The sequence below is a fragment of the Engystomops pustulosus genome, chromosome 1, assembly GCF_040894005.1.
Source record: "Engystomops pustulosus chromosome 1, aEngPut4.maternal, whole genome shotgun sequence".
Lineage (NCBI taxonomy): Eukaryota > Metazoa > Chordata > Amphibia > Anura > Leptodactylidae > Engystomops > Engystomops pustulosus.
Window position 1 is genome coordinate 187102518 of NC_092411.1, and position 25449 is coordinate 187127966.

General features: G+C 38.8%; 1 protein-coding gene across 2 annotated transcripts in view; it reads left to right on the top strand.

Moving 5' to 3' along the window:
• LOC140069573 (neuronal acetylcholine receptor subunit alpha-7-like) overlaps positions 1-25449 on the top strand; it is an 84980-nt gene that overhangs the window by 6551 nt on the left and 52980 nt on the right. Inside the window, exons 1-4 of one of the 2 annotated variants that reach the window (XM_072115430.1) lie at positions 9019-9064; positions 9588-9727; positions 17658-17702; positions 22276-22385. In XM_072115430.1, the coding sequence (XP_071971531.1) occupies positions 9034-9064; positions 9588-9727; positions 17658-17702; positions 22276-22385 (326 nt within the window). In that variant the 5' untranslated portion in view covers positions 9019-9033. Of the gene's footprint in view, positions 1-9018; positions 9065-9587; positions 9728-17657; positions 17703-22275; positions 22386-25449 lie in introns of those variants that run through there. The other variant, XM_072115424.1, reaches the window with a different exon arrangement.

Consider the following 25449-nt stretch of genomic DNA (forward strand, 5'->3'; position numbering starts at 1 on the left):
TTTTTTCTTTATTGATACATGTGGCGTTTGGTCTGTAGTGAATTTGCAAAAGTTGTAAACAGTTCTCCAGCTACTTTCTACGCCTTTGATTTGTGCAAAAATTTGCAACTTTTTTTTAAAAAGTTGCAACTTTCACATATAGATTAAGGTGATTACTCATGTAACAATGGTGACAGTTTTAGGTGCAAAAAAGGCGCAAATGAGCACAAGAGCCATGAAAATCTCAAAAATTAAAGAAAAAGGCAAGTCAAAATTTGGCTTTGATAGATGTGCCCCAAGAGTCCATATGCTATTCACAAAAGAAACAGATAACATACAGACTTCAAAAACATCTGAATGAGCCTTTGGGTTTATGAAAGTGGTTTAGACTGTTTGTTACACATAGTATATGAGGTTTTAATGTCTGCAATGGATTTGAGACTTTTCTGCAAAACATTTTTATGCAACATATTCTTATTTTATGCAAGTATTTGGAGGGGACTGCCTAAATTTGCGACTTTAAATCTGCACTCCACAAATCTGTCTACCACTGCCTACAATATGAATTCACTTGAAAAGTCTGGAATAAATAGGCTAAAAAGAAAAGTGGAGTAGGTTGGTAATGTCGCAAAAAAAAGTCAGCAGTTGAGACAATTGTGAGACGTGTACTTCAGAAAACTAATGTAACTACAATGATAAATTCCGCACTATATAAAAGGAAAAATAAAAATACAAGCAAGAAAGTTTAGAGAACAAGACTTAATAACAATTATTTTTTCAAGCATTACAAATTTATACTATAATCATAATCTCATCCATAGCATTTGTGCTTTTTATGATGTTTGGAATCCACAGACTTATGCATAAGCTCATAGAAGTGAATGGGGACATGAAACAATGGCAAACACATGTTAAATGTCATGTTCTTGTCATATTTTTCTTACAGAGTATAATAAAACATCTGACAACACTCAAACAAAAGAAGTTTTTTTTTAAATTGAAAACAAGGTTTTTCTGCAGACACCTGCTCTGTTTTCTCTTAATGAGTTTTCTTTGTTTAGATGTTGATGATCAGGCAGACTTTATCCCGGGCCTGAGAAGCTGCTGAACACATACGGAAGTAGACAGCATGAAGTAGAGATGAGATGGTTTTGCTTTCCCTCCTCCACTACTGATATTTCTTATCTTTGCTGCTGGCTCAGCTGTGTACTGTGAGGCAGGTGTCGGACAACGAAGTAAGCCGACACCTGGGAGTGGAGTCTAAGTGGCACTCGGTTTTCACCAGAGCCCACCGCAAAGCTGGTTGGAGTTGCTGCTGCATGGTACCGCCAGTTGGCTCCACAGGCGTGACTTTGTCCATGGTGGCATCCAAGGCGGGGTGTGGAATCATGAGGGAGAAACAAAGTCATGGACAGGCAGGAGATCAGGACAGGCAGCAAGGAATCAGAGTCTGGTATGTAGCAGAAGGTCAGGACAAGCAGCACAGAAGCAAAGTCAGGAACGGAATCAAGGTCATAACGGGAAATCACAATAAACGCAGAGGACATAGGGAACAAGCTTTCTCTAAGGCACAAGGCACACAGATCTGGCGAGGCATAAGAGAAGAAACTGGCTATTTATTAAGTACCAGGTGGCCAGCACCAATTAGCGGTGTGCTGGCCCTTTCAATTTTACGTGTGCCCCCCCCTTCTAGCTGCGGGAGACGCCTCTGGAACATGGAGAGATAGGTGAGACTGTAGCCTGCACGAAGGGGCACATGGAGGAACAAGGGAGCGCCTGGAATCCAAGACATGGGGGCACCTGAGACAATTATTATGTACAATATGCAGTATAATCTGTATATAATGGAGCACATCCTCCATTCTGTATAATGGTGAAGGACCTTTGATGAGGTCATTACCATGTGACTCCTGTGCAGGGAGGAGCTACACAGGATGTCCCCAGGTAGAGCTGCCATGTGTTGCTGAGGTATGGGAAGATATTTCCTGGCCAGTGCAAGGGGGGAAATGTGCTGGTGCAGTGTAACATGTATGTAATGTGGGGGTGCAGCGTGACATGGATGTAATGTGGGGTGCAGGCTGACATGGATGTAATTTGGGGTGCAGGGTGACATATATGTAATGTGTGGGTGCAGTGTGACACGGATGTAATTTCGGGTGCAGGGTGACACGGATGTAATGTCGGGTGCAGGGTGACATGGTTGTAATGTGGGGTGCAGGGTGACATGGATGTAATGTGCGGTGCAGGCTGACATGTATGCAATGTGGGGTGCAGGGTGTCATGTATATAATGTGTGGTTGCAGGGTGACACGGATGTGATGTGGGGTACAGGGTGACATGGATGTAATGCGGGTTGCAGGCTGACATGGATGTAATGTGGGGTGCAGGGTGACATGGATTCTATTAATGAGGAGAATTTCCCCTTTAAAATAATATCAGGTATATGTTTCAAAGTGAAAGAGAATCAGAGATATCCATAGGCAATTCAGATCTGTATTTAAAAATCTATTATTTGCTGTAAATTTTACAGTTTATATTTCTGCTACAGGTTCATCTGGAAACAGGAGATTATTTTCTTTAATAGGATAAAAGAATTGTATTTCTAGGTGCCATGGTCCAGGAGATATGACCTGTTAAAGTGTGACACTGCCATGACATGTATATTCTTGCTATCTGCAGGGGGCAGATAGGTCGTGAAAGGGGCTAATCATACTAACCTACAAAATAACTTTATGTTTTTATACTATACAGTCTACTGTGTATATGATTTAATAAAAAAGTGACTTAATAGCTGTTTTATTCTGCTCACCTGCAGGTCAGCTAAAAATGAATCAATTGTTAAATACAACTCTTACTGCAAAAAACAAGCCCTGATACGCCAGTGACAAATGAAAATTAAAAAGTTATGTTGTTTGTAAGTTGAGCATGGGAAATCAAACAAACTGACCCACATTACAAAAGATATGACATGTCCTATGTTTTTCTGGATTTGCAGCTGTGTGGCTCCTATTGAGAGGGGAGGAGTAAGAACGCATGTGTCTGTGCAGTTTACATGGCATGCTGTGGGAAACAAAGGATGGATGCAGCAAGCTTACGATTTTCTATCCTGCTCCGTCCTACTGTGGAGGAACCTTTGGAGACAGATGCAACAAATTGCATTTACCCCCTGCCTCCGCTGTTAAGAAAATATGAAGAGAGTAAAGTAACACATTTGGCTGCCTTTTCTAATGAGTCTCAAAGAAAATTTGCAATACATTTTCTTTGTAAATATGCAAAAATTTTAACTAAGCTAAATGTTCCAGAATTCTTGCATGCTTTGTGCCAATATTTATGTCTAACTCTATACCATGGTGGGGAGATGGTAGACTTTTTAAAGTTCTATTACTAATATTAGTATGTTACCCACGTTAAAAATGACACTGAAAACATTCTATGAAAAGAAACCTAAAATGTCAGACACCTGATTTACCCATTTCATGAGATGGGGAAGCAACTAATTTAATTAATTAAAGCCATCATTAAGCTTCTTTCTTCTATGATTAGCTCTAAAATTTCCAACATGATTGCATTATTGCAGTGATTTGGAATCTCTTGCAGCTTCACAAAATGATGGGCTATAATCTAAGGATTTTTAAAGTCAAACACTTGTATTTGCTGGAGACACATGCAATAGCAACTCATATTCCTTGTGTATATGATGCTGCCTAATAGTTGGTACTTACATTCTTCTGTACTGTCTTATGGAACATCTTAAACTGTCCTGAAAGCTGTGACCAAAAATACAGGACCTTTGACCGGTGGTGCAATTAAGGTGGGTGGTCAAAATGTGAGAAAGAGGGGAGCCTCAATGTATTGATGAACTTGAGCCTGCAATGTATGGAGGAGAAGCACCTACAATTTTAACAGAAGGAGAATGGTCACTATGTGTGTAGGAGGAGGGGGTCACATTGTAAGGAGGACCACTATGAACGTGGAAGAGTGGGATCACAATGCGACAGAGAGTAGAAGAGAGACCACAATTTAAAGAGGAAGAGTGGGACACAATGTAAGGAAGAGAACAAGGGGCCACAATGTGAGAGGGAATAGGAGGTTGGCCACAATGTAAGGAGGAGGAGAGAGAACACAATGGAGCAGATTTATCAAGCTGTCTGAAAGTCAGAATATTTCTAGTTGTCCATGGCAACCAATCACAGCTCGGCATTCATTTTACCAGTGCTCATGAATATTTTAAAGTGGAGATGTGATTGGTTGCCATGGGGCACAATTTAAAGAATTAGATAAGAGAGCCGCAATGTATGAAGGAGAAGGGGCCACCATACATGGAGAAGGAGGGGCCTACAAGTCTAGGATGCAGCCACAATGTGAGGCTTAAAGGAAACCTACCACTTGAAGTGGCAGGTATAAGAGGGAACTACCGAGCACCAGCTCAGGGTGAGCTGGTGCCGGAGGTTATTTTTGTTAGTGTTTTAAACGCGGTTTAATTTTATCGCGGTTTAAAACACTTTTTAAACTTTCTGGCCGAAGCTTCGGCGCAGGAAGGTACGCGCTCAGCGCACCATGCACGCGACCGTGCACGCGGCTACATAGGAAGTGAAGGAGAGCCGCGCGCATGGTCGCGCACATGGTGCGCCGAGCGCGTACCTCCCTGCGCCGAAGCAGCTTCGGCCATAAAGTTTAAAAAGTGTTTTAAACCGCGATACTGCGGTTTAAAACACTAACAAAAATAAGCTCCGGCACCAGCTCACCCTGAGCTGGTGCTCGGTAGTTCCCTCTTATACCTGCCACTTCAAGTGGTAGGTTTCCTTTAACCCCTTAACGCTGAAGCCACTTTTCACCTTTCTGACATGGCCCATTTTTTCAAATCTGCCCTGTGTCACTATAAGTGGTTATAACTTCGGAACGCTTTAACATATCCAAGTGATTTTAAAATTGTTTTCTCGTGACACATCGTACTTCAGGTTAGTTGAAAAATTTGGGTTGTATGTTTTGCATTTATTTATGAAAAAATCAGATATTTGGTGAAAATTTGGAAAAATTTTTGATTTTCGAACTTCAAAATGTTCTATTTTTTCCATACATAGTCATAACCGCAAAAAAACGTAATAACTAACATTCACTAAATGTCTAATTTATGTGGACATGGTTTTTTATGCATACTCTTATTTTTGTAGGATGTTATGGGGCTTTGAACGTTAGGTGCGATTTTTCACATTTTCATAAAAAACGCAAAATCCTGCTATTGAGGGACCTGCTCAGGTTTCAAATCACTTTGAGAGACCTAAATAAAAGTAAAACCCCATAAATTACCCCATTATAGAAACTACGCCCCTCAACGTACGTGAAACAACTTTTATGAAGTTTGTTAACCCTTTAATTGTTTTACAGGGGTTAAAACAAAATCGGATGCAATTTTGAAAGTAAAATTTTTTTGGCTAAATTAATATGTTTTTCAAAAAATTTACAAATTCTCAGTGGATAAAATACCAAAACGCTCCACAAAATTTGATACCCAATCTCTTCCGTGTATAATAATACCCCATATGTGGTGGTAACCTCCTGTATGGGCACACGCCGGGGCATGGAGGGGGGAGCTGCGCCATTCAGAGCAGATTATGCATTGTCAATTTTTATTGGCTATACAATCTTTATTTTTTTGGCAATTTGGACATATAAGGGCTTATTTTCTGCGACATTTTAGTGGGTCATTAGCTTTTTGATGAGATTTTATTAACTCTTGAATGTATGGGTGAAAAGAAAATTGTCAATTTTGGTTTACTTTCTTTTCGTATTTTTTGGGGGTCGTACACCGTACACTAAAAATATTATATTATCTTCATTCTATAGGTCACTACGATTACGGTGATACCTCATTTATATAGTTTTTCATTTATTTTTACAATTTTACTGGATAAAAACTAATATAGAGGAAATCTCATTTGTTTTTGCATCGCCATCTTTTCGGAGATGTAACTTTAATATTTTTTGGTTGACAGAGCTAGTTTAGGGCTTATTTTTTACGTGTTGAGTTGTTCTTTTCAGTGGTACCATTTTTGCGCACATAAATTTTTTTGATCACTTTTTAGAACATTTTTGTGTAGAGATTTTATGAAAAATGTACATTTTTGGCGTGTTTTTCGGGTTTTGTTTTTACGGCGTTCACCGAGCGGGTCCAATAATGTTTCTGAGTTATTGTACGGATTGTTACGGACGCGTCGATACCAAATATGTGGGTTTTTTTGGCGATTTTGTGGTTTTTTTCACTTTATTGCATGTGTATAGGGAATATTTGTGTTTAGGGGACTCTAAGTTTATTTAATTAATTATTTTTATTAAAAAATTATTTTATGTAATGTTTTTAACATTTTTATTAACTTTTACAGGTTAGCTTGAACAAGTGATCCACTGATCACTTGTTCAAGCTCTCCTTCACATTACACAGTGTAATACAGATGTATTACACTGTGTAATGTAACACACTGAGCATGCTGCGGTAAGCACCGCGGGGGGGGGGTCCGATTCTTCTGAAATGCCCCTTGCACGCCGCGGTCAGCGCGACCGCGGCGTGTCAGGGGTTAACACCCGCGATCGGAGAAATCTCCGATCGCGGGTGTTAGAGGCAGGTGTTGGCTATAATATATAGCCGACACCTGCAGCTTCTGGCGCCAGCTCCGTTCAGGAGCCGGTGCCAGAAGCATGACGTAATAGTACTGCATTTTGCGGGAACGCACCTCCCGCGATGCAGTACTATTACGTCAAATGTCGGGAAGGGGTTAAAGACACATCATTGTTACATTAATTTATAGTTATATGGACCTGGGAGAGTACTTTAAAGAGATAATTGAATATATTAGCTGCTTCAAAGCTATAATTCTTTGGTCTTTGGAAAAGATTTCCTCTATCGATCACTTCACATTGGCAGCTTGCCCAACTAATGTGTAGTTCAGGTGTAGTAGACTGAAAAATCCAACAGAGATTATTATTGTAGTAATCATGTCCAATAAAGAATGTGTTGTTTTTTCTCCTTATTCTTCCCTGTGTTTTATAACACAAGTACAAAGCAATAACATTTTTGCACACAATGGGGCACATTTACTAAGAACAGTGCAAACTATATGCAGTTCGCCTGTGCACCTCTAACATGGGGCGTGCAACACATTTCTGTCCGACTTTGTATGTTTAATCAGGCAAACTGAGCACCGGTATGTCCCCTTCAGTGCAGAAATTTGTGTTACATGAAATCCGTGTCACAAGAAGAACAGTGCAGATGCCCCAAAAATGGTTGCGTACAACAGAAATGTCGCACGGACACTTCTTAAATGCCTGTGCAAGCAGTTTGCACCTAAAAGAAGGTGCAAAGTTCGACAAAAAACTAACACACGGCCCTTAGTAAATGTACCCCAGAAGCTTTGGAAAATTGTCAATACTGTGAATACTATTTGTGAAATTTAACATAATTGATGTTTTCAATGTGAAGAAGGTAAAGTTCTTTGATTAGAAACTCACACAGTGCAATGGTTCAGACATATGAAAGCCTATTGGGGCATATATGTGTTAAAGCAAACCTGTCATCAGGATTTCACATTTTCATCTAATGACAGGTTCCCATAACCTGTATAATAATAATCAGTTTTTTATTATAATTAGCATTACTGCTTCCACTCACTTTAAAAGTTGATAAAAGTTTACCTGGCTCCCTGCCAGCAAATTGCATTAAGAGTCATAGAGTCATCATCATCTTCACACTGCTTTTACAACTCTTCTTCCTGCTCCCTTCTCCCCGCCCTCTTGTACAAATGTGTGGAGCACAGGGCCAGCTCATGTTTGCATGCGGGGAGGGGAGGAGTAGAGCAGAGTTAAAGCAGTGTGCAGATGACTCAATGCAGTTTACTAGCATGGGGCCAGGTATACTTTTATTAACTTTTAAAAGTGAACGGAAGCAATAATGTTAATTATTAAAGCAGATCGGTAATTAATTTTAAAAAGACTATGGCAACCTGCTATTAAGTGAAAATGTGAAATTCTGAAGATAGGCTCCCTTGAGGGTACTGTTGGTAATATATTCCTCTATGGCGGCCATCTTGAGCAAGAGAACTGGGACACCATTACAGGCCTGGCCTGGGGGGGGGAGTATGTTGCCCACTCAGAAGCTATAGAGTTAAATGTTTTAATTCAGCTATTTTTCTTATTTAAGTGTTGTTTGCCTTTCACATTATCCTTGGCATTTTAATGTCCTTCGGCCTCTGTTTTCTTATTATTTTGTTTTGGTCATGAAGAAGCTTCTAGGAGACATTCTGTAGATAAGCATGTCTGTGAACAAGACCTATTAATTTTTTCCCAGAATGTGCTGATGAACTCATAATGGCCAATAGAATCTAAGTGCCTTATCTCCTTTCATACAACAACCCAAATGCTGATTTCTCTGATCTAAAATACAGCTGTGTTTTTTTTTAAATAAACAGTGTGATTTGAGTGCATCGGAAGACCGAACTGTGTCTTTTTTCTACTCTGTCATCTCGCTGCCGGCAGCTATCTCATCCTCCCTCAAAGGGTTAATTAGGACTCACCTTACAAAAGTCAAGAGGGCTGTTGGGGCCCTGCATAAAAATCCCTATTAGTACCGTCACACGTTGCAGTTAAAACTGCATCGCAATCAGCTTTGAGGTGGTTTTAGGTGCAGTTTTGTCAGGTGAAAGACATGAACTGAATGAGTGAATTTCATTTTGAAGGGGAAACCTGCTCCACAAATGTCATTCACCCGTTCAGTTAATGGGGTAGATTTATCAAGTGTCTGAAAGTCAGAATATTTCTAGTTGCCCATGGCAACCAATCATAGCTCCCCTTTAAAATATTCATGAGCACTGGTAAAATGAAAGCTGAGCTGCGATTGTTTGCCATGGGCAACTAGAAATATTCTGACTTTCAGACAGCTTGATAAATCTGCCCCAATGTCTTTCACCTGTTCAATTGACAAAACTGCACCTAAAACCACCTCAAAGCTGATTGCGATGCAGTTTTAACGTGCTTTATTTGCCTTTTGAAAAAAGTGTCACAGTCATGTCTTCTAATGGCACTGCTGAATTAAGAGGTAGGTGAAGGTTAAAACCTCGAGTGAGTATGCACATTTGCATCTCAGCCAGTTATCGGTAAACCGTCCTATGTCAGACTATAATTTTATCTGGGCTACTGTGCTTCCCCAATTATTTTTTCCCCTAAAGAGGCACTAGGCCCTTTTTTTGAGGGATGTTCTACTTTCAGGGAAACAGGGTAGTTGCCTTCCATCTGCATTGTTTTCAAACTACCCCCTATGAAATTCTGATTTTCTATTTTCTTTTTGTCTGGTTGACTTTGGTTGGATGGCTGAATGGTTGTGGTAGAATGAACATGCTAAAAGTTGTCAACAAGATGTCCCTTTTACTGACAATAACTTACATCATACATACAGTAAGTAGCATGTTTTGGTTATGTCAAATTGAATGTATATATATGTATATTACAGTATAATATGTAGTATATACAGTATATATATTGTAGTATAATATGCATTTGTGACATAATACAAACTCCCATACATTCACTCACATTTCTTCACTCACTTTTTTTTTTTAAAGGCTCCCATCAAGGTGAATACCAAAGGAAACTTTACAGGGAACTGCTGAGGAATTACAATCGTCTGGAAAGACCTGTAGTGAATGACTCCCAGCCCTTACTTGTAGAACTACAATTATCCCTTCTACAAATAATAGATGTGGTAAGTCAAGATTCACTTTTGCAAATATGAAACCTAAAAACCATGTTGCACTTCTTCATTTTAAGAGAGATACTTTCATTTTATTGCTTTTATGACTTTATGCCTTTGGGGATTAGCGTGTACACCGATGGAAAAAAAAAGTTATGAAAAAGAAGCATATAGAAATAAATGAAAAGCATTTATTACATTATCATTTATAAAGGCTAAATCTATTTAAGGTAAATAACATTTTTTGAAAATTAACATTTTTAGATTACACGTGTTGAGAAATATTTTGTCTTGAATTAATACTCCATCTTCAAAACTATAAACAAATAACAACTGAACAGAAGATGAACTCTTTATGACCAGACTAAATATAGTAATAACTACTAATACTGTCTAATGCAGTAACTTAATAACTTAATGCAGATTTAGAACTGTGTCTGATTGTGGATAATAAATCTAGCACATGTCTACACAGTTTAGTCCAATTTCACACCATCTATTAGTTTCCATGGTCTCAGATGAAAGAGGTGCCATTAGGCACAGTGTTGCATCATAAGCCCACCCTTTTTTGCTAACTTTTGTGCATTTTACTCTACATTTCACTCCTCATCAGGAGTGAATATGATTCCCAAATTGTATAAAAAAATATGTGTTGTAAGGCATGCACCCCACATATAAAGTGAACATTGATTTACTGTATAATTCTAATGTGTCTTAAATAGTAATTATGTCCCATTTTTGTAGTTATTATATATAGATTTTCATCCACCACAGTAGTGGATTTTAACTTGTATATTTGAATTGAAGTAACTATCATGTTTTAAGATTTCTGCTCCTTCCTTCTCCTGCAATGAGCAGTGTTTCTGAAAGCCTTCTCTGTTACATACACGGCAGATGGCTAATGAGGCTAAACATTAACCATTTTGAAACCTAAAGCATATTCTCTTAATAATTCACCTCTGTATAGAGATAAGTGCAGCTAGTGATTGTATGTAAAAATATGTCATTAGAAACTTTAGAAACTTTATTAGTCTTCTGTGAGAGTAAGGATGAAAATCAGACTTATTGAAACTGCTAAAAGCAAAAAGGAAATGTGTGCCTTTAAATTACTGATTTTCAATGACCCAAACACGGAGCAACAAAATAGAGGTGGAATCGTAATAATGATTTCACAAACTGATTTTGTTTTATGATTTACGATTTTCACTTGTTCCTTTTGATGTGTGCCTTCCTGATGGGTTTCTGCTCTGAAAATGGATATGTATGTGCTGTCACAGAATAGAACTTAGGATACACTCTGGCTGGATGTTTACAGTGGCATACAGATGACCTCTATGGGCAGCACCTTGGCTTCAGATACACTTTTGTGACCATGGTGAAACTTTTAAACCCTCTGTACATGGAGTGGATTTTTAAAGTCATACAAAAGGTAAAAAGGCAAAAACAGTGTCCATCAGAGGACCAAATTTGTCATGCTGTTTGTGTTTCTCACGAACTTCATGAAAGACTCGCCCTTGAGCAGTTGGAACCCAGGTTACAGAATTGGCCAGTCCTCAAGGTTCTTAATAAAGGTGTGGCCTCCTACAAGGACCTAAAAGGCCTCCTACAACCACCAAACCTAGTCCTTTTGTCTAAATCTGCCAAAGGACAGCGGACAGTCAGTATAGACCTAGACCTGCAAAGCGTGGATTGGAATAAACTCCTTCCTAGACTAAGGGTTCATCTCTAGTGCAAATTGACTGGGCTTGTACAAACCCTATTTTCCAAAGATGCTTGCACCTTGCAGCCAAGAGGGCTATTAACAGAAGGCTGCTAAAAGATGGTCCACAGTATAGAATTAATTATGGAGGAATGGAAGGAAAAGGTTCATCTAGATATTGTACTTCTTCCACCTCCTTGCTCCCGTCAGCCTTCTCCCTCATTAAAAGGATCAGCCTCGAGCAGATCCCATTCCTTATCTGTAGTTTTTGTCTTGGGACCAAGGAATCTTATCATGAAAAAAAGCTAGAAGAGCTCATATCATGTGCAGACTGTGGTAGTAGTGGTCATCCATCTTGTCTAAAGTTCTACCCAGAGCTCACATCCAATGTAAAAGTTTTGTGGTAGAAGTGCATTGAATGCAAAACCTGCAGTGCCTGTGGGAATCAAGGGAAAAATGCAGATAATATGCTTTTTTGTGATTCTCGTGATCACATGATCTGCTATGATCCACCATTAGAACAGATTCTAAAAGGTATCTGAATGGTTTTTTTTACAAAATTGTCACATCTGATTCCCTCTTTGAACAGAACAATTCCCATATTGTGTCGCTCATCAGTTTCTTTCTACAATTTCCTGTTCTGAAGTTAATTGCCAAAAATCTTCCTCAGTAGCAGTGAAGTGAGTGAAAATAACCTGTTTTTACCCCAAATCTGAGTCAATTACAAGCAGTCCCTAGTTCCCATGATGTCTTGTATTCTCTCATGAAGGAAATCAAGCAGCAAATCGAATGATATTCCAAGACGTAAATATACAGGATCTATGTAGTGACTAGCATGACTGCTTTTATAACATGGATGAGTATTGAGCATGGGATAAGTAGTAGAAACCAGTTGGGAAATATATACATAAAACTCATAAGAGCTTATTTACCCGCAGCCTCATTTTCGGCGTGTTTCCTGAGTTTTTGGGGGATTGTGCCAGGGATTGTGTCGCACGTGATCGGAATGTACTGCAATCACGCCGCCTTTCACGCGTCACAAATGGGGGGGGGGGGCATTTAAATTTGTGTCGCAAGCCAAGCAGTTACATACATCGGGAAGAAGAAGGATAACTCCGGCAAACGTGAGCGGGGAGTGACACATGCAGGATATAGGGGCAGGATCTATATCCTATATCCTATATCTTATAGTGCTGAGAGAGAGAGAAAGTTATACAGAGTATCAGACTATTGAATTTTTTCTCTACCCCCTCCCCCACTAATTTGTGCTTTTATTTTCGTCAACAAATATGCTGACTGTTCTCTTTACTGTGAAGGTGACAGAAGAAAGTAAAATTGGGTGATGGAATTTATGGCTCTAGTCAGGAATTTGGGGTTTGAGAGGAAAAACTCCTACAACGGTGCAATCAGTGAAGTGACACCTACTGTATTAAATGATGAAAATGATCAGAACTGTTGAATGGGGTATTTGAGTACTTCCAGGTATATTATCATTAGATTCTTGCTATGGGGTCTGACACAATTTAACATTCAGGTACATGGAGACATCTTATTTTAGACTACCACACACAATTTGCATTGGAAAATTGTCATTCTGCAAGGTGTTTTTATTTTTAAAAGAAAACGGTTATATGTTTTAGCAGGTTGCAAAAGTATTCTCAGTACACAACCGAAAACTTAAATTTATTTTTTTGAAATTTTATGTAATAGAACAACAAAAATATCAAATATTTGCGGTGTAATAAAAATGTAAAATTTTGTAGTTTTACACATTTGTAAATAAAAAAAATTAAAAAGTTAAAAGTCAAAGGGGCACATTTACTAAGGGTTCACAGACCGCATTTCCGTTGGTTTTCCCGACTATTTCCGATTTCCGCCGCATTTAACAGGGATTTTTGGCGCACGCGATCGGATTTTGGCGCGATCACGCCGACTTTCATGCGACACAAATAGGGGCCGTGGCCGTTGGACAACCCGACTGATTCAGACTAAGCGCAGGATTTAAAATACAAATTGTGCGGTAAGACATGCACTCATATACACCAGGAAGAAGATGGTGAACTTCGGCGGACCTCAGTGGGGAAGCGACATATGCAGGATTTTAGGGAGCATGATCTTGGTGAATCGCGCCGGACTTAATCTTTGTCCGACAGTCTGGATCGACAGCGACAGGACCGGGTAAGTAAATGTTCCCCTAGTATTTTGTAGGACCACTTTCAACTGCAACAGCTGCAAGTATGTGTCTCTACCAGCTTTGCCATCTAGAGGCTTGAATTTTTACCCATTCTTCTCTGCAAAATAGGTGAACTGAGAGAGATTGGTTGGGGAACGTTTTTGATCTGCAATTTTCATGCCATGCCACAGATTCTCAAATGGATTCATATCTGGGCCATTTTAACAAACCATTTCATTGTAGTTTTGGCTTTAAATTTAAGGTCATTGTCCTGTTATGTGAATCCAAGCCCCATTCTCAAGTATTTGGCTTCAAACTGCTTTTCCTAAAGAGTGGCACCAGTGAGGATAGGTGAGAGTAACTGGAGCCTTACAGATGACTTTTTTTTATTATAAAAACCTATTGTGTTTTTTTTAAATGCAAACCATGAATAATAGCGTTCTATTCTGGGAAACACGGCTGGAATTCAGTGGACAGGTAGAGTAAGCAAGGAACAGAGATGAATGGAGTAGATGTAAACAGCTTGCGTCGCGTCCTATGTTTTAACAATAAAGCGGATTCCTTTATCAAATTGGACCTCCGCGTGGATCTTATGCACAGCGCCATCCCAACCATTCTTTCGGGTAATATCATATCTTCACATCGTTCTGGGATCCTGGTCCTTCAGTGAATAAGGGCACTCGGGATTGGCAGCTGCGTTCATCCATATCGCTACACGCTTATATTATCTGAATCAAGGTGAGAGTCCTGACTTATACCTTTACCATTGTGTCAAACGATATCACACGATAGCTGCGCCTCTTCTTTCCTCTTACATCTTTGCCCTGTGTTTCTTTCTTGGGCATTGGGGCTCGGCTCCCCACTATCTTGATCCCAGGTCAATCTGTTTTCGAAATAAATTAGGCAGGGAACTACAAGAGGCTACAATACTTAAGTAGTATTTGCATTGCCACATGGTCTCATGTAGGCCCAAATAGGAAACAACATGCCTAATCAAAACACAAAACAGCTATATTTGCAAGTGGCAAATCTGAGGGCAAACTCAGCAGCCTCTTGGTGTTTAGGAGTAAAAATGCAGCACGAAAGTAAGAGGAACAAAAACAACTAGTGGTCAAGAGCAAGAATACCATGACTTAGCTGTTAGTATATAAATATTCACATTTAGTAAGCTGGTAGCAGTGTATTTGTGCCTGAAGTCAGCACTGTCTTCAACTTGAAATTTGTTTTTCTTATGTGGGCAGATCCATACCAATACCATCTGTTATTTAAGAGACTTTTACTTAACATTATTAATGCTTTACTTGTTTTACCCCCCTAGAAAATGTAATGCAAAATGTCTTGCGTAAGTGACCAACCTGACCCTTAATCTTCTTATGACCAAACTACTAGGTGCATCCTTTTGAGTATACTAATATTGTTAGACAGTTATGCTTTTGCATTACAATGTTTGCATCGTCTTAGCAAAGAAAAAAGGCACGCTTCATTTACCAGCAGAGGATTTGTGTATCCAGTGATGATGCATCCAGTAATACTGTAAGGCACAATTCCAGCAGACAACATGCTTATTGTGGCTGTTGCAGAACATTTGAATACATTGCTTTACAAAACTATGCAACTATACAACTTGGTGAAACAATCATTTTCTAAAACAGAAGTTCAATATTTTTTTTACAATGCCCTGGGCACCTAAAATAGAACTGCTACCCTCTAGAGCAGGGGTTGAGAACCTTTTTGGCTGAGAGAGCCAAAAATGTCACATATTTTAAAATGTAATACCCTGAAAGTCATACAATGTGCCCACCAGTAGATAATTAGGTACAGCACATGCCCACAATAGACAGGTAGCCTCAGCACATGCCCCTGGTAGAAAGGTAGCCGCAACACATGCTCCCCTGTAGATAGATAGCCACAGAATATGCCTCCCAGTAGATAGGTAGTCACAGCAAAAATAAAATATTAATTCTTGCTTAACTGTGCTGCCTAATGCTGCCTTCTCGTCACTCCCACACTCTTCTTTCTGACCCAAGCTCTAACATCGCCAACGTTGCTTTGGCGCCTGGGTCATAGTAAGTAGTGGATGCCAGATGCCTAAGCAACAACGCCGACGGTGCCTGGGCCAAACAAAGGCCGCAGGTAGATTAACATTGCTGCCTACGTCCATTTATAAGACGCACACAGTGATGATTGCTATTTACCCCTGCTCGAAGGGAAAATTACACCTCAATGCTGTGTTTTTACCTACGTTATAGGTATAAGTTCATTATTTTTTTTATTGTTTTATCTTATTTCTCATAGACATGTTACTGGATCCCCTAAACAATTTTATCATGTATATCGCCTTTGATGACATTTTAACAAAGCTTAAAGAAAACCTGTCACCAGATTTTCACATATACAGCTGGTGTCACATAAATCTACTTTATTTAATATTCTTTAGCATCTCGGCCAATCCCTCCCATCTCATTCCTTCACATGTCCTTTAGCCTCCTAACATTAGCAAACTGTACAGCATGCATTTATCTGATCACATGTAACCACAGCAGCCTCCATGGACTTCTTCTCCCCCTCATCCTCCATTGAATTCATATTCTCCCCATTCACTATTGAGGTTGATGTGATCTGATAAATAAAGCAATCTGATAATGTTCCTAATGACTTAAGCCTTTACTGACAGTCCCTGGATTGTCTAATCTCATATAGGTGATTCTAGGGAGATATGCTAGTTATGTCATTAGCCTCTTGGTCTACCTTAGAAGGCTTTCAGATACACTGCTCCCACAGGAGAACGAAGCATTGTATTACAAGGTTAACTATTATCTATTCTTCTAAACAAAAAATGCTTTCCAAATATGAAATTACAGAACATATTTTAGTCTAAGGATCACACATAGTCTGAAGGGCTCACATTGGAAATCATTTTTCAATGTATCCAGTTTTGGCAAAGCCCAGATAAAACTTTTCTCACAACTTTGAGCCACCATTTGCCAGCTGGCTCAGTCATGTGACAGGCAAAAAACATGCAATGCAAACCATTTTGCTTGGTGTTGTCTTTTTAAGCAACTTGCAAAAGGCTTTACTATTATTCCCATCCACAATGGTTAGATTGTGACATTATCTGCCAGTAATGTCACTGTGCTAATACAATGCACATAGGTTATAGAAGAAAGATCTTTTAAATATTAATATCTCAGCAGATAATAAGGCAGACAGTAATGGGAGTAAAACACCTCAATAAACCAAAAGGACTGTTTTACCAAACTAGTGCCCCATCCTTCTCGACTGCAACCTCCTAAAGACTAGGAAAATAAGCTGCAGTTTTGTTTGAATTAATAAATTGACTGCAAAATATTGCCATAAACTCTGCAAAAAGGCTATGTCCTTGCACAATGACAGTGCCCAATTATCACTGACAATTTCAGATTGTGTATGGAAACATTCTTGTGACAAAGGAAGTGATAATATTACATCCAGCCGTCAATCAGAGCTGACTACATAGAAACTTGACACAGTTTATGTACAGTATGTATGTATATATGAGAGACATGTCAGGTGACCCCATTGTTTCTTGACAAACCCAGTGAGTTGTAAAATGATGTCTGAAGTGATTTTAATTTTCTTCTCCATACAGCCCAGAATATCTTGACAACTACTGACTACTAAGAAAAGTAGTATCTATGGTCATTTTCTTTTGCCTCCAACTCCAGTTTTTTTAATAATTTCCAATAGTTTTCCAATTAATTCAGACCTCAGACCAGGCCCCTAAATTAATGTAGATCTCAGACCAGACTTGTAAAGTAATTCAGACCATAAACCATACTACTAAATACAGTCAGTGACAGCATTTTTAGTGGTGCCTATAAAAAAGTATACACTTAAATATAGATATATTGATATTAACTAAACAATCTATATAATCAATGATAATAAAGTAAAAAAAAGGTTACTTTCACTTTAATATTAGTAATTCCTCCCTAGTCATCATATTTCTAGAAGGGGTTAAGGAAAATCATTGGCATTTGCAGTGTCACATTGGTAATCAGCATCACAGTGATTTCTGCTTTCACTTCCAGGATGAAAAGAACCAAGTCCTGATTACAAATGCGTGGCTTCAGATTGTAAGTACCACACTTTTATGTGATTAGCTTTTCTTTAATGCTGTCAATTACTTTGTACATTTTATGTAAGAATATAATTATATGTTACTGGCGAATTAGAAAATTATAGCACAGTTCAAAAACATATTTAATCATATTGCAGATTTTTTTTGTCTTTTTCACATTTAACTTGATTGTAACTTGTAACTTGATTCAGTGTTACACTATGTAATATATATCTGCTGTCAAAAATATCCCCTAGGTCACAGTTTAAATAAACACAGTTGCTAGTAAATGGCTACATAATGTCACGTAAGTAAGACAAAATACCCTGTTAGACAAGACACAGCCCTTGCTACCTGTGTACCTGCTGTGCTATTCAAACAGAAGCCTGCTACACATAGCAGAGGCAATGGCTGTGATGCGTTTAGTGAAGAGATCTCACACAATAAGACACCAGAGTGCTCCAATTCCATCTACAATCCTTGAATATTGCTCTTCACATATGATAAACAGGTCTATACTATATATTTGTGCATCCCTCTTTTTCAAGAAAGCTTCTGATTTCAGCCTTTCATTTGGCCATTTTTAGGGGGGGTTGTCTGATGTGGCTAGTACTATAAGGCCCCTTTCACACTTGCGTTTTTCACACGCGTTTTCTGTGCGTGCTTTTGACGTGCAGAACTTGCATTGCACTCTGATCCATTGTAATCAATGCGTCTTTTCAGACTTGCATTTTTTTCACGCACACACGAGCGTTTTTTAAAGCGCGTTTAAATCTCGACACGCTCTACTTTTGCAAGTCACGCGCGTGAAAAACGCACCATACGAGTCTATGGAGATGCATCAAAAACGCATCGCACTCTGAGACACATGCAAGTGCAATGTAAGTGCAATGCGTTTTTCACGCATCAATTGCCATAGAAAAGATAGAGCTCAGTTCTGAGTCCATTTCACGCGCATTTTCTGCGCGTGAAAAACGCATTGCATTGGCTTTGAAAATGCATTGAAAACGTGCATGAAAAACTGAGACACTGAACAAACTCTGACTGCAAACTGATTGCACTCTGATGCATATTGTCAGTTTTTCACTGACCAAACCCTGATCGCACCCTGATCAAGCTCTGACGTGATCTGCAACGCAAGTGTGGAAGGGGCCTAACAGAGTACTGTGAGGATTTTTACTCTTGACCCAAAATTAATTTGACTGCGAGATTGACACTACTGATCTACAGGGATCACATATAGATCTAATTGGTAGTTTAACAGCATAAACAGGAATGTCACCTCACTGTGTATTAAACACACTTTCTGTGTCCCCTTTTACTATAGCTTAATCTGAGATACATAGCCCACAGAATGCCTTGGCAGCCTACAACATATACAGCGCCAATCATTAATAAATCTCTGAATTACTGTAAATATTCCCTGATTATGGACAAATCCTGCTCATCTGATAATTGAAGCAATTAGAAACTCAGTGTTCCAGTTTCACGCAGGAATATTGTTCTTTGAGGAAACTCTTCACTTTACAACTTATTTTATGCTGCATCTTATCATTTGCAAGTTGTAATATAATTGAGTACACAGTAGAATCCACATATGAACCAAAATGTACATCTGACATACAGTACACCCAATATACTTATCTGTAGCTCACATAGGTACTGTTTCTTATTGAAGAGACACAGTGTAATATAGAGGCCAACTTTTATGTTACAATGGGAAAACAAAGTCATTTCTAGGCATAGAAGATGATGCTTGCATTGGCCAGAGGCACATAGCATGTATAGATCACAAGTACAAGTATATGTAGATCACCAGAAAGATCCTTGGTCTGTTCAATCACGTATTTGTACATTGTAAATAGTTTTCTCTCTAATTTATCTATACTGAATTACCCCAAATTTGATCTTCTGTTTTGTATTCTAATCCACTCCTTCCCATAATAACCTTGGTTACTCTGTTTCCCACCTACTCTAGTTCAGCTAGTCCTTCTCATAGGCGGTTAGCCCAAATTGTACCCAATATTCCACGTGGTATCGGGCTGCGACATTATCATACACACACCATATATATCATACACACCATATATACACATGAATACAGTATTAACAAACCATATACACACATACAGCATAAACACACATACATACAGTACAGAGGCAGCACTGTATAACATGACTTATTTAACCCATTAACCAGACGTGATTACTCAGTCTGTATCGTAAGCGAATGAAGGGAACTGCCCATTTTCTGTGATAACTAAATGAGTTATCTCCCTTTAAGTCATGTTAACATACGGAGCATGTCTTTGACAGGGATAGTAAAGAAAAGCTAGTGGCACGGCTATTTGGTGGTTGCACAAAATGACAAGAATATACTAGTAAGATGGAAAATCTAACCAATACTCGGACACATTGTTATCATAATAAAGCAATACAATACATTAATAAGTGAATTAGCACAAAACTTGTATTGCATGGACAGACTAGGAACATGCACTGCATCAGCCAGGCTTATAGAGTTTGTTATGGAACCTAAGTGTGAAGCTTCACATGGGCTTTGAAAAAACTATTTTAATTAATTTTTCTAGTCAGTCCTTTCGTATTATTAAATATTTTGAAACATTAAGTGTATAAAGAGACCCTTGATGAGGTAGGCACTCACCGAAACACGTAGGGCCCAAATCAGGGTCTTTGACTATAATAGGCATCCAACTTTTCAGAAAGCGGGTGTACAAGCTGTATTGATCAGAGAGTAGGAGTGCCTGTCCTTTGTATATAAACTAACCAATATATATTATTGATCCCTTTAGTGAGAGTTAAATGACAGTTTTTTTAAGGGTTCTTTCACATTGACGTTTTTCACGTCCGTGGTTAAGTTATTTTCACGGATGCCTTACAAAACTATTGATTTCTGTGTGTTTTCACATCGGCTTGTATTTTCACTAATCCGTTGTCCGTGGAAAAAATGATGAAACATGCCCTATTTTTTTCACTGATGCGGATCATGGAAGGCAATAGAAGTCTATGGGTCCAAAAGAAAAACGGATGCAACATCCATTTTTTTACACTGATGAGACTGAAAAACCAGGTGCGATGTTTTCAAAGAAATGTTAAACCTTCAGTTTTTTTGTGGACAAGGAGACAAAACGGATGCATAACAGAGAAAAAACTGAAGAAAAACAGACATAATGGAGACATTAAGGAATGGATGAGCAACTCAAGCTGAATATCAACACCAATGTGAAGGGCCCTAAAATATACCAATAAAGGTTACATTTTAGTGATCCCATCTTTTCAGTGAATTCATATAGTATATAAACACACACATACAGTGAATACAGACATTACACAATATACACACTTACAGCATATACACACACCTTTTAGTATACCTTTGTGATAGGCATGAGAACTTCTAAAAGCACAATCCATTTATGCAGGACATGCATATGTGAGCGTTGACATGCTTAATTATTTAGGCAATATAACAATGCTGTCATTTAGTGGGAGTAAATTATTCTATGTGAGAAATTAATTAACCACTAAGGCTGATGATGAGATTCAGTAATACTACTATCCACAGACTATTTCATATTAAAGCCAATTTGCTCTATAAAGTGGAGCCAAATACATTCATTGAAAGCATTAATAGTAATTAACCTGCTGGGAGATACAGATTTGGTCTCTGTTTAATGCTTGTTTATGTTGAAGTTAATGGTTTTCACAGATATTATGGTCCAATAAACGTGTTAATGATAAAATGGGTATAAATGAAAGGAACAAAGCAGTATGTACAATTTTCTTAAATTTACTAAAGATAGGTTAGACACCCAGTGAGGCCGAACAAAGTCTCAAGTGGGAATACATTGGAGAATTTCCAACCCATTCAGATACAGTGTTGTGTAGAGCTAAACGGTTTTTTTAGTGAAAGTTAGGAACTGCATTTTTTAATATAAATACAATACAATGCAATTTTTTTTGTAGTAGCAGTCAATGTCAGATGTACGCAACTAAAAATTAATACACTTGCATCCTGTAAATCTGGGCATACTCTACATCCCCAATGAATGTAAACACTGAGTATAATATACATTTGCTGTGTTGTCTTGTCAGAAGTAAGGAAAATGAGGGAAGTTTTGCTAAGAGTAGTGCAAACTGCACTAAAAGTGGGTCTGCCTGTGTATATTGATCGATGCTCCAAATTCATGAACAATGGGTGCCAGAAATCATGAATCTGCCACTTCCCTGCACTGGTCACTCACTTTTTTTGGTGCACCTTTAACATAGGGCATGCGACACACTTCTGTATGACTTTGTATATTAAATCTGGCACAGTCCGACTGAGCTCCAGATCGCCCCCTAATTTGTGTTGCATGATGCCTAGTGCATCTGCGCCACAAAATGGTTGCATGCGTCACAAAAGTGTCTAAGACGTTTCTTAAATGGCAGTTTGCACTAGAAAGAATGCGCAAAGTCTGACAGAAAACTAGCACAAGGGCCTTAGTAAATGTGCCCCAATAGGAATAAACCAATAACTAGAATATAAATGGATTGCAATACTGACCATTGCTCTATTGTTTATCTAGTACTGGAATGACTTCTATTTGACATGGGACCAAGCCGAGTATCCCGGAGTACAAACCCTGCGATTTCCTGCTGATCAAATTTGGGTTCCTGATATTCTATTATACAACAGGTAAAGTATCTGATGTGGTAGTATTTTATGTATGGAGGAAACAATCATTTATTAAAGGGGGGCTGTCACCAGTGATAACTCCCCCAAACAGTACCTTGATGTGTAAGTGTTCAAGGGATACTTTTATATCATTTTCTTCAGCCAATATTCTTCCAAAAACAACTTTAATTTCCTAACATCCATTCAACTGCTCAGACTTTCAGCCCTGCCCTTATGCAACGTCACTCTCCTCTTAGACATGCGCAGTGTACACTATGGCATGGATCATCCGGCAATACGCTGTGCTGGCTTCACAGTGCAGTGGAGTGTGCAGCAATCTGTCTCCAGTGTGGAGATGCACATCATGGCTGAGCATCACTCTGCTGTGTGCTATTTTAATGCCTGCTTCATAGTGCACACTCCCCATGCCTGAAGGTAGAGTGATGTGGCGTAGGGGCAGGGTTACAATACTAAGTGGCCGGGAAGAGGCGGAGTAGCTTGTCTGCATGATTGAGTTTCGCTGCCTCTTTGACTGGATGTTAGGGCCGAGAATTGGGCAATAACAGTTATTTTTGCATTAAACAATATCAAAGCATTATTTCAACACGTACAGAACAAGGTACTATTTGGGGTTTGGGGTGTTTTCCCTGGTGACATGATCCCTTTAAATGAATATGTCACAGGTTTAAAAATCCAGTGTGAACTGTGGTATTGAGTTGAAGCACCTTTTCAGCTAGTACAGCCATGAGTCTTCTTGGGAATGATGCAACAAGCTTTTCCCATCTGGATTTGAGGATCCTCTGTCATTCTTCCAGGAAGATCCTCTCCACTTCCCTCAGGGTAGATGGTGAATGTTGGTGGACGCCATTTTCAAGTCTCCCCAGAGATACTAAATTGGGTTTAGGGCAGGGCTATGGCTGGACCAGTCAAGAATGGTCACAGAGTTGTTCTGAAGCCACTACTTTGTTCATTTTGTTGTGTGCTTAGGGTCATTGTCTTTTTGAAAGGTGAACCTTCTGCCCAATCTGTGGTCCAGAGAACTCCAGGATATCTTTGTGCTTGGCCGCATCCATCTTTTGCCACCACTAAGTTTCACGTTTGGATTGTATTTGGCAAGTGATGAGCAGTGAATTGTTTTCTCCACAATACCTCTTAGAATTAAAAAAAAAAAGTTCAATCTTCGTCGCATCAGACCTGAGAATCTTATTTCTCATAGTGTGGGATTCCTTCATGTGTTTTTTTGTAAACTATATGCAGACTTTCCTTGCAGACATATGTTTTGCAGAGGAGAGGCTTCAGACAGCACACTCTACCCTAAAGCTCCGACTGGTGGAGGCCTTCAATGATGGTTGACTTTGTGGAACATTCTCACATCTCTCCACTGCATTGCCAGAGCTCAGTCACAGTGATCTTGGGATTCTTCTTTACTAAGGCTCTTCTCCCATGGAAGAAATAATCAGAAGATGCGATCCGGCGCTTGGTTAGAATACTTCAATCCATTTTATTTACTTTGGATTGCTTAGTTTGGCTGGATGGCCAGCTCAGGGAAGAGTTGTGGTTGTCCCAAACTTATTCCATTTCAGGATTATGGAGGCCATTGGTGTTTTAGGGACCTTGAGTGCTGCAAAAATTCTTTTGTAACTTTGGCCAGATCTGTGCCTTGCCACAATTCTGTCTCTGAGCCCTTTGGGTAGTTCCTTAGATCTCATAACTCTCATGTGCTCTGACATACACTGAGAGCTGTGAGGTCTTATATAGACAGGTTTGTGCCTTTCCTAATCAAGTCCAAAGTGTCATAGCAAAGTGTCTGAATATCTATGACCATGTGATATTTCAGTTTTTCTTGTTTAGTAAAGTAGCAAAAATATGTAAATTTTTTTTTGTCAGGATGGGGTTTCAGAGTATAGTTTAATAAGCAAAAAATAACTTTTTTGATTTTGGTAGCAATTAAACAAAAATTTAAAGAGGTCTGAATACTTTCCGCAGCACTCTGCAATCTCTGATAATCCATAGAGATGAATGAAGCTCCATTCTGCTCCATTCATCTCAGAGAGTGACGATCCGACGGAGGTACCTCAGACCACATCAGACTGCCTTCAATGAGCAAAAAAAAGAAACTTTTTTTTTATTTTACTACTTGGCTGCAATGAAACAGAGAGGATTTTATTAACATGCACTTTCAATTTACAAATAAAATAGGCATCAGTGTAGAATGTGGTAATTTGTATTGGTTATGTTTTCAAATAAGCCATGTCTACCGCTTGTTTTTATATGCCTTTAGTCTATCTCCATATTGGTATTACTTTATGTCTAGAAGCAAGTAAATAGAATTCACTTTGATATAGTTACATTACTTAAATGAGCTGTGAAGATGAATAATAGTAAATAATCAGGTTCACAACCTCAGGCTTTTAACACAAAATGCTTTTTTATAGCAATATGATGCTGCTAATCATATTCCACCTCCACAAACATAAGACATCTATCAGATATGTCAGCTCTGAAAATGAGTGCCAAATGCTTCCATCTAGAGACAAATTGTAGTAAAACTTTTCCTAATGTTATTCCTTTAAACAGTTTCTGATATATTTGTTATACGACAGTTCTGAACATCTGTTCACATAGTTAATGTAGGTTGTGAAAAGAATTGCTGAGAACAATTGCAGATATATATATCCAAACATTGGTGAAATAAACTGCACCAGATTTATCGACACATATAATGCTGAATGATATATCTGGCATGGTTTAAAAATAACTTTGGACCTTCAGTCTGTTGGCTTAGTTTATGACAGAATAATGCACTCAAATTTAGGGGCATTTGCTTAATTTTTGGTACACATCCCTGGCAGGTCATTGTCAAGGGTGTGTGAAGAGGGCTCACAGGCTGACCCTGTGCAACAAATTTAGTCAGGGGCAAGAAAATAGAAATGCACCAGACACAGAAAACAAACCACCCACCACCAGCGGCCCGCAGGGTGTATGGACCCCAAAAATCAGGACAGCAGCAGGAATAAACAGCCTGTCACAAAATGATCGATTACACCCAGTACACCAGCCACAAGTTTAACCCTTTCTGCTTCGC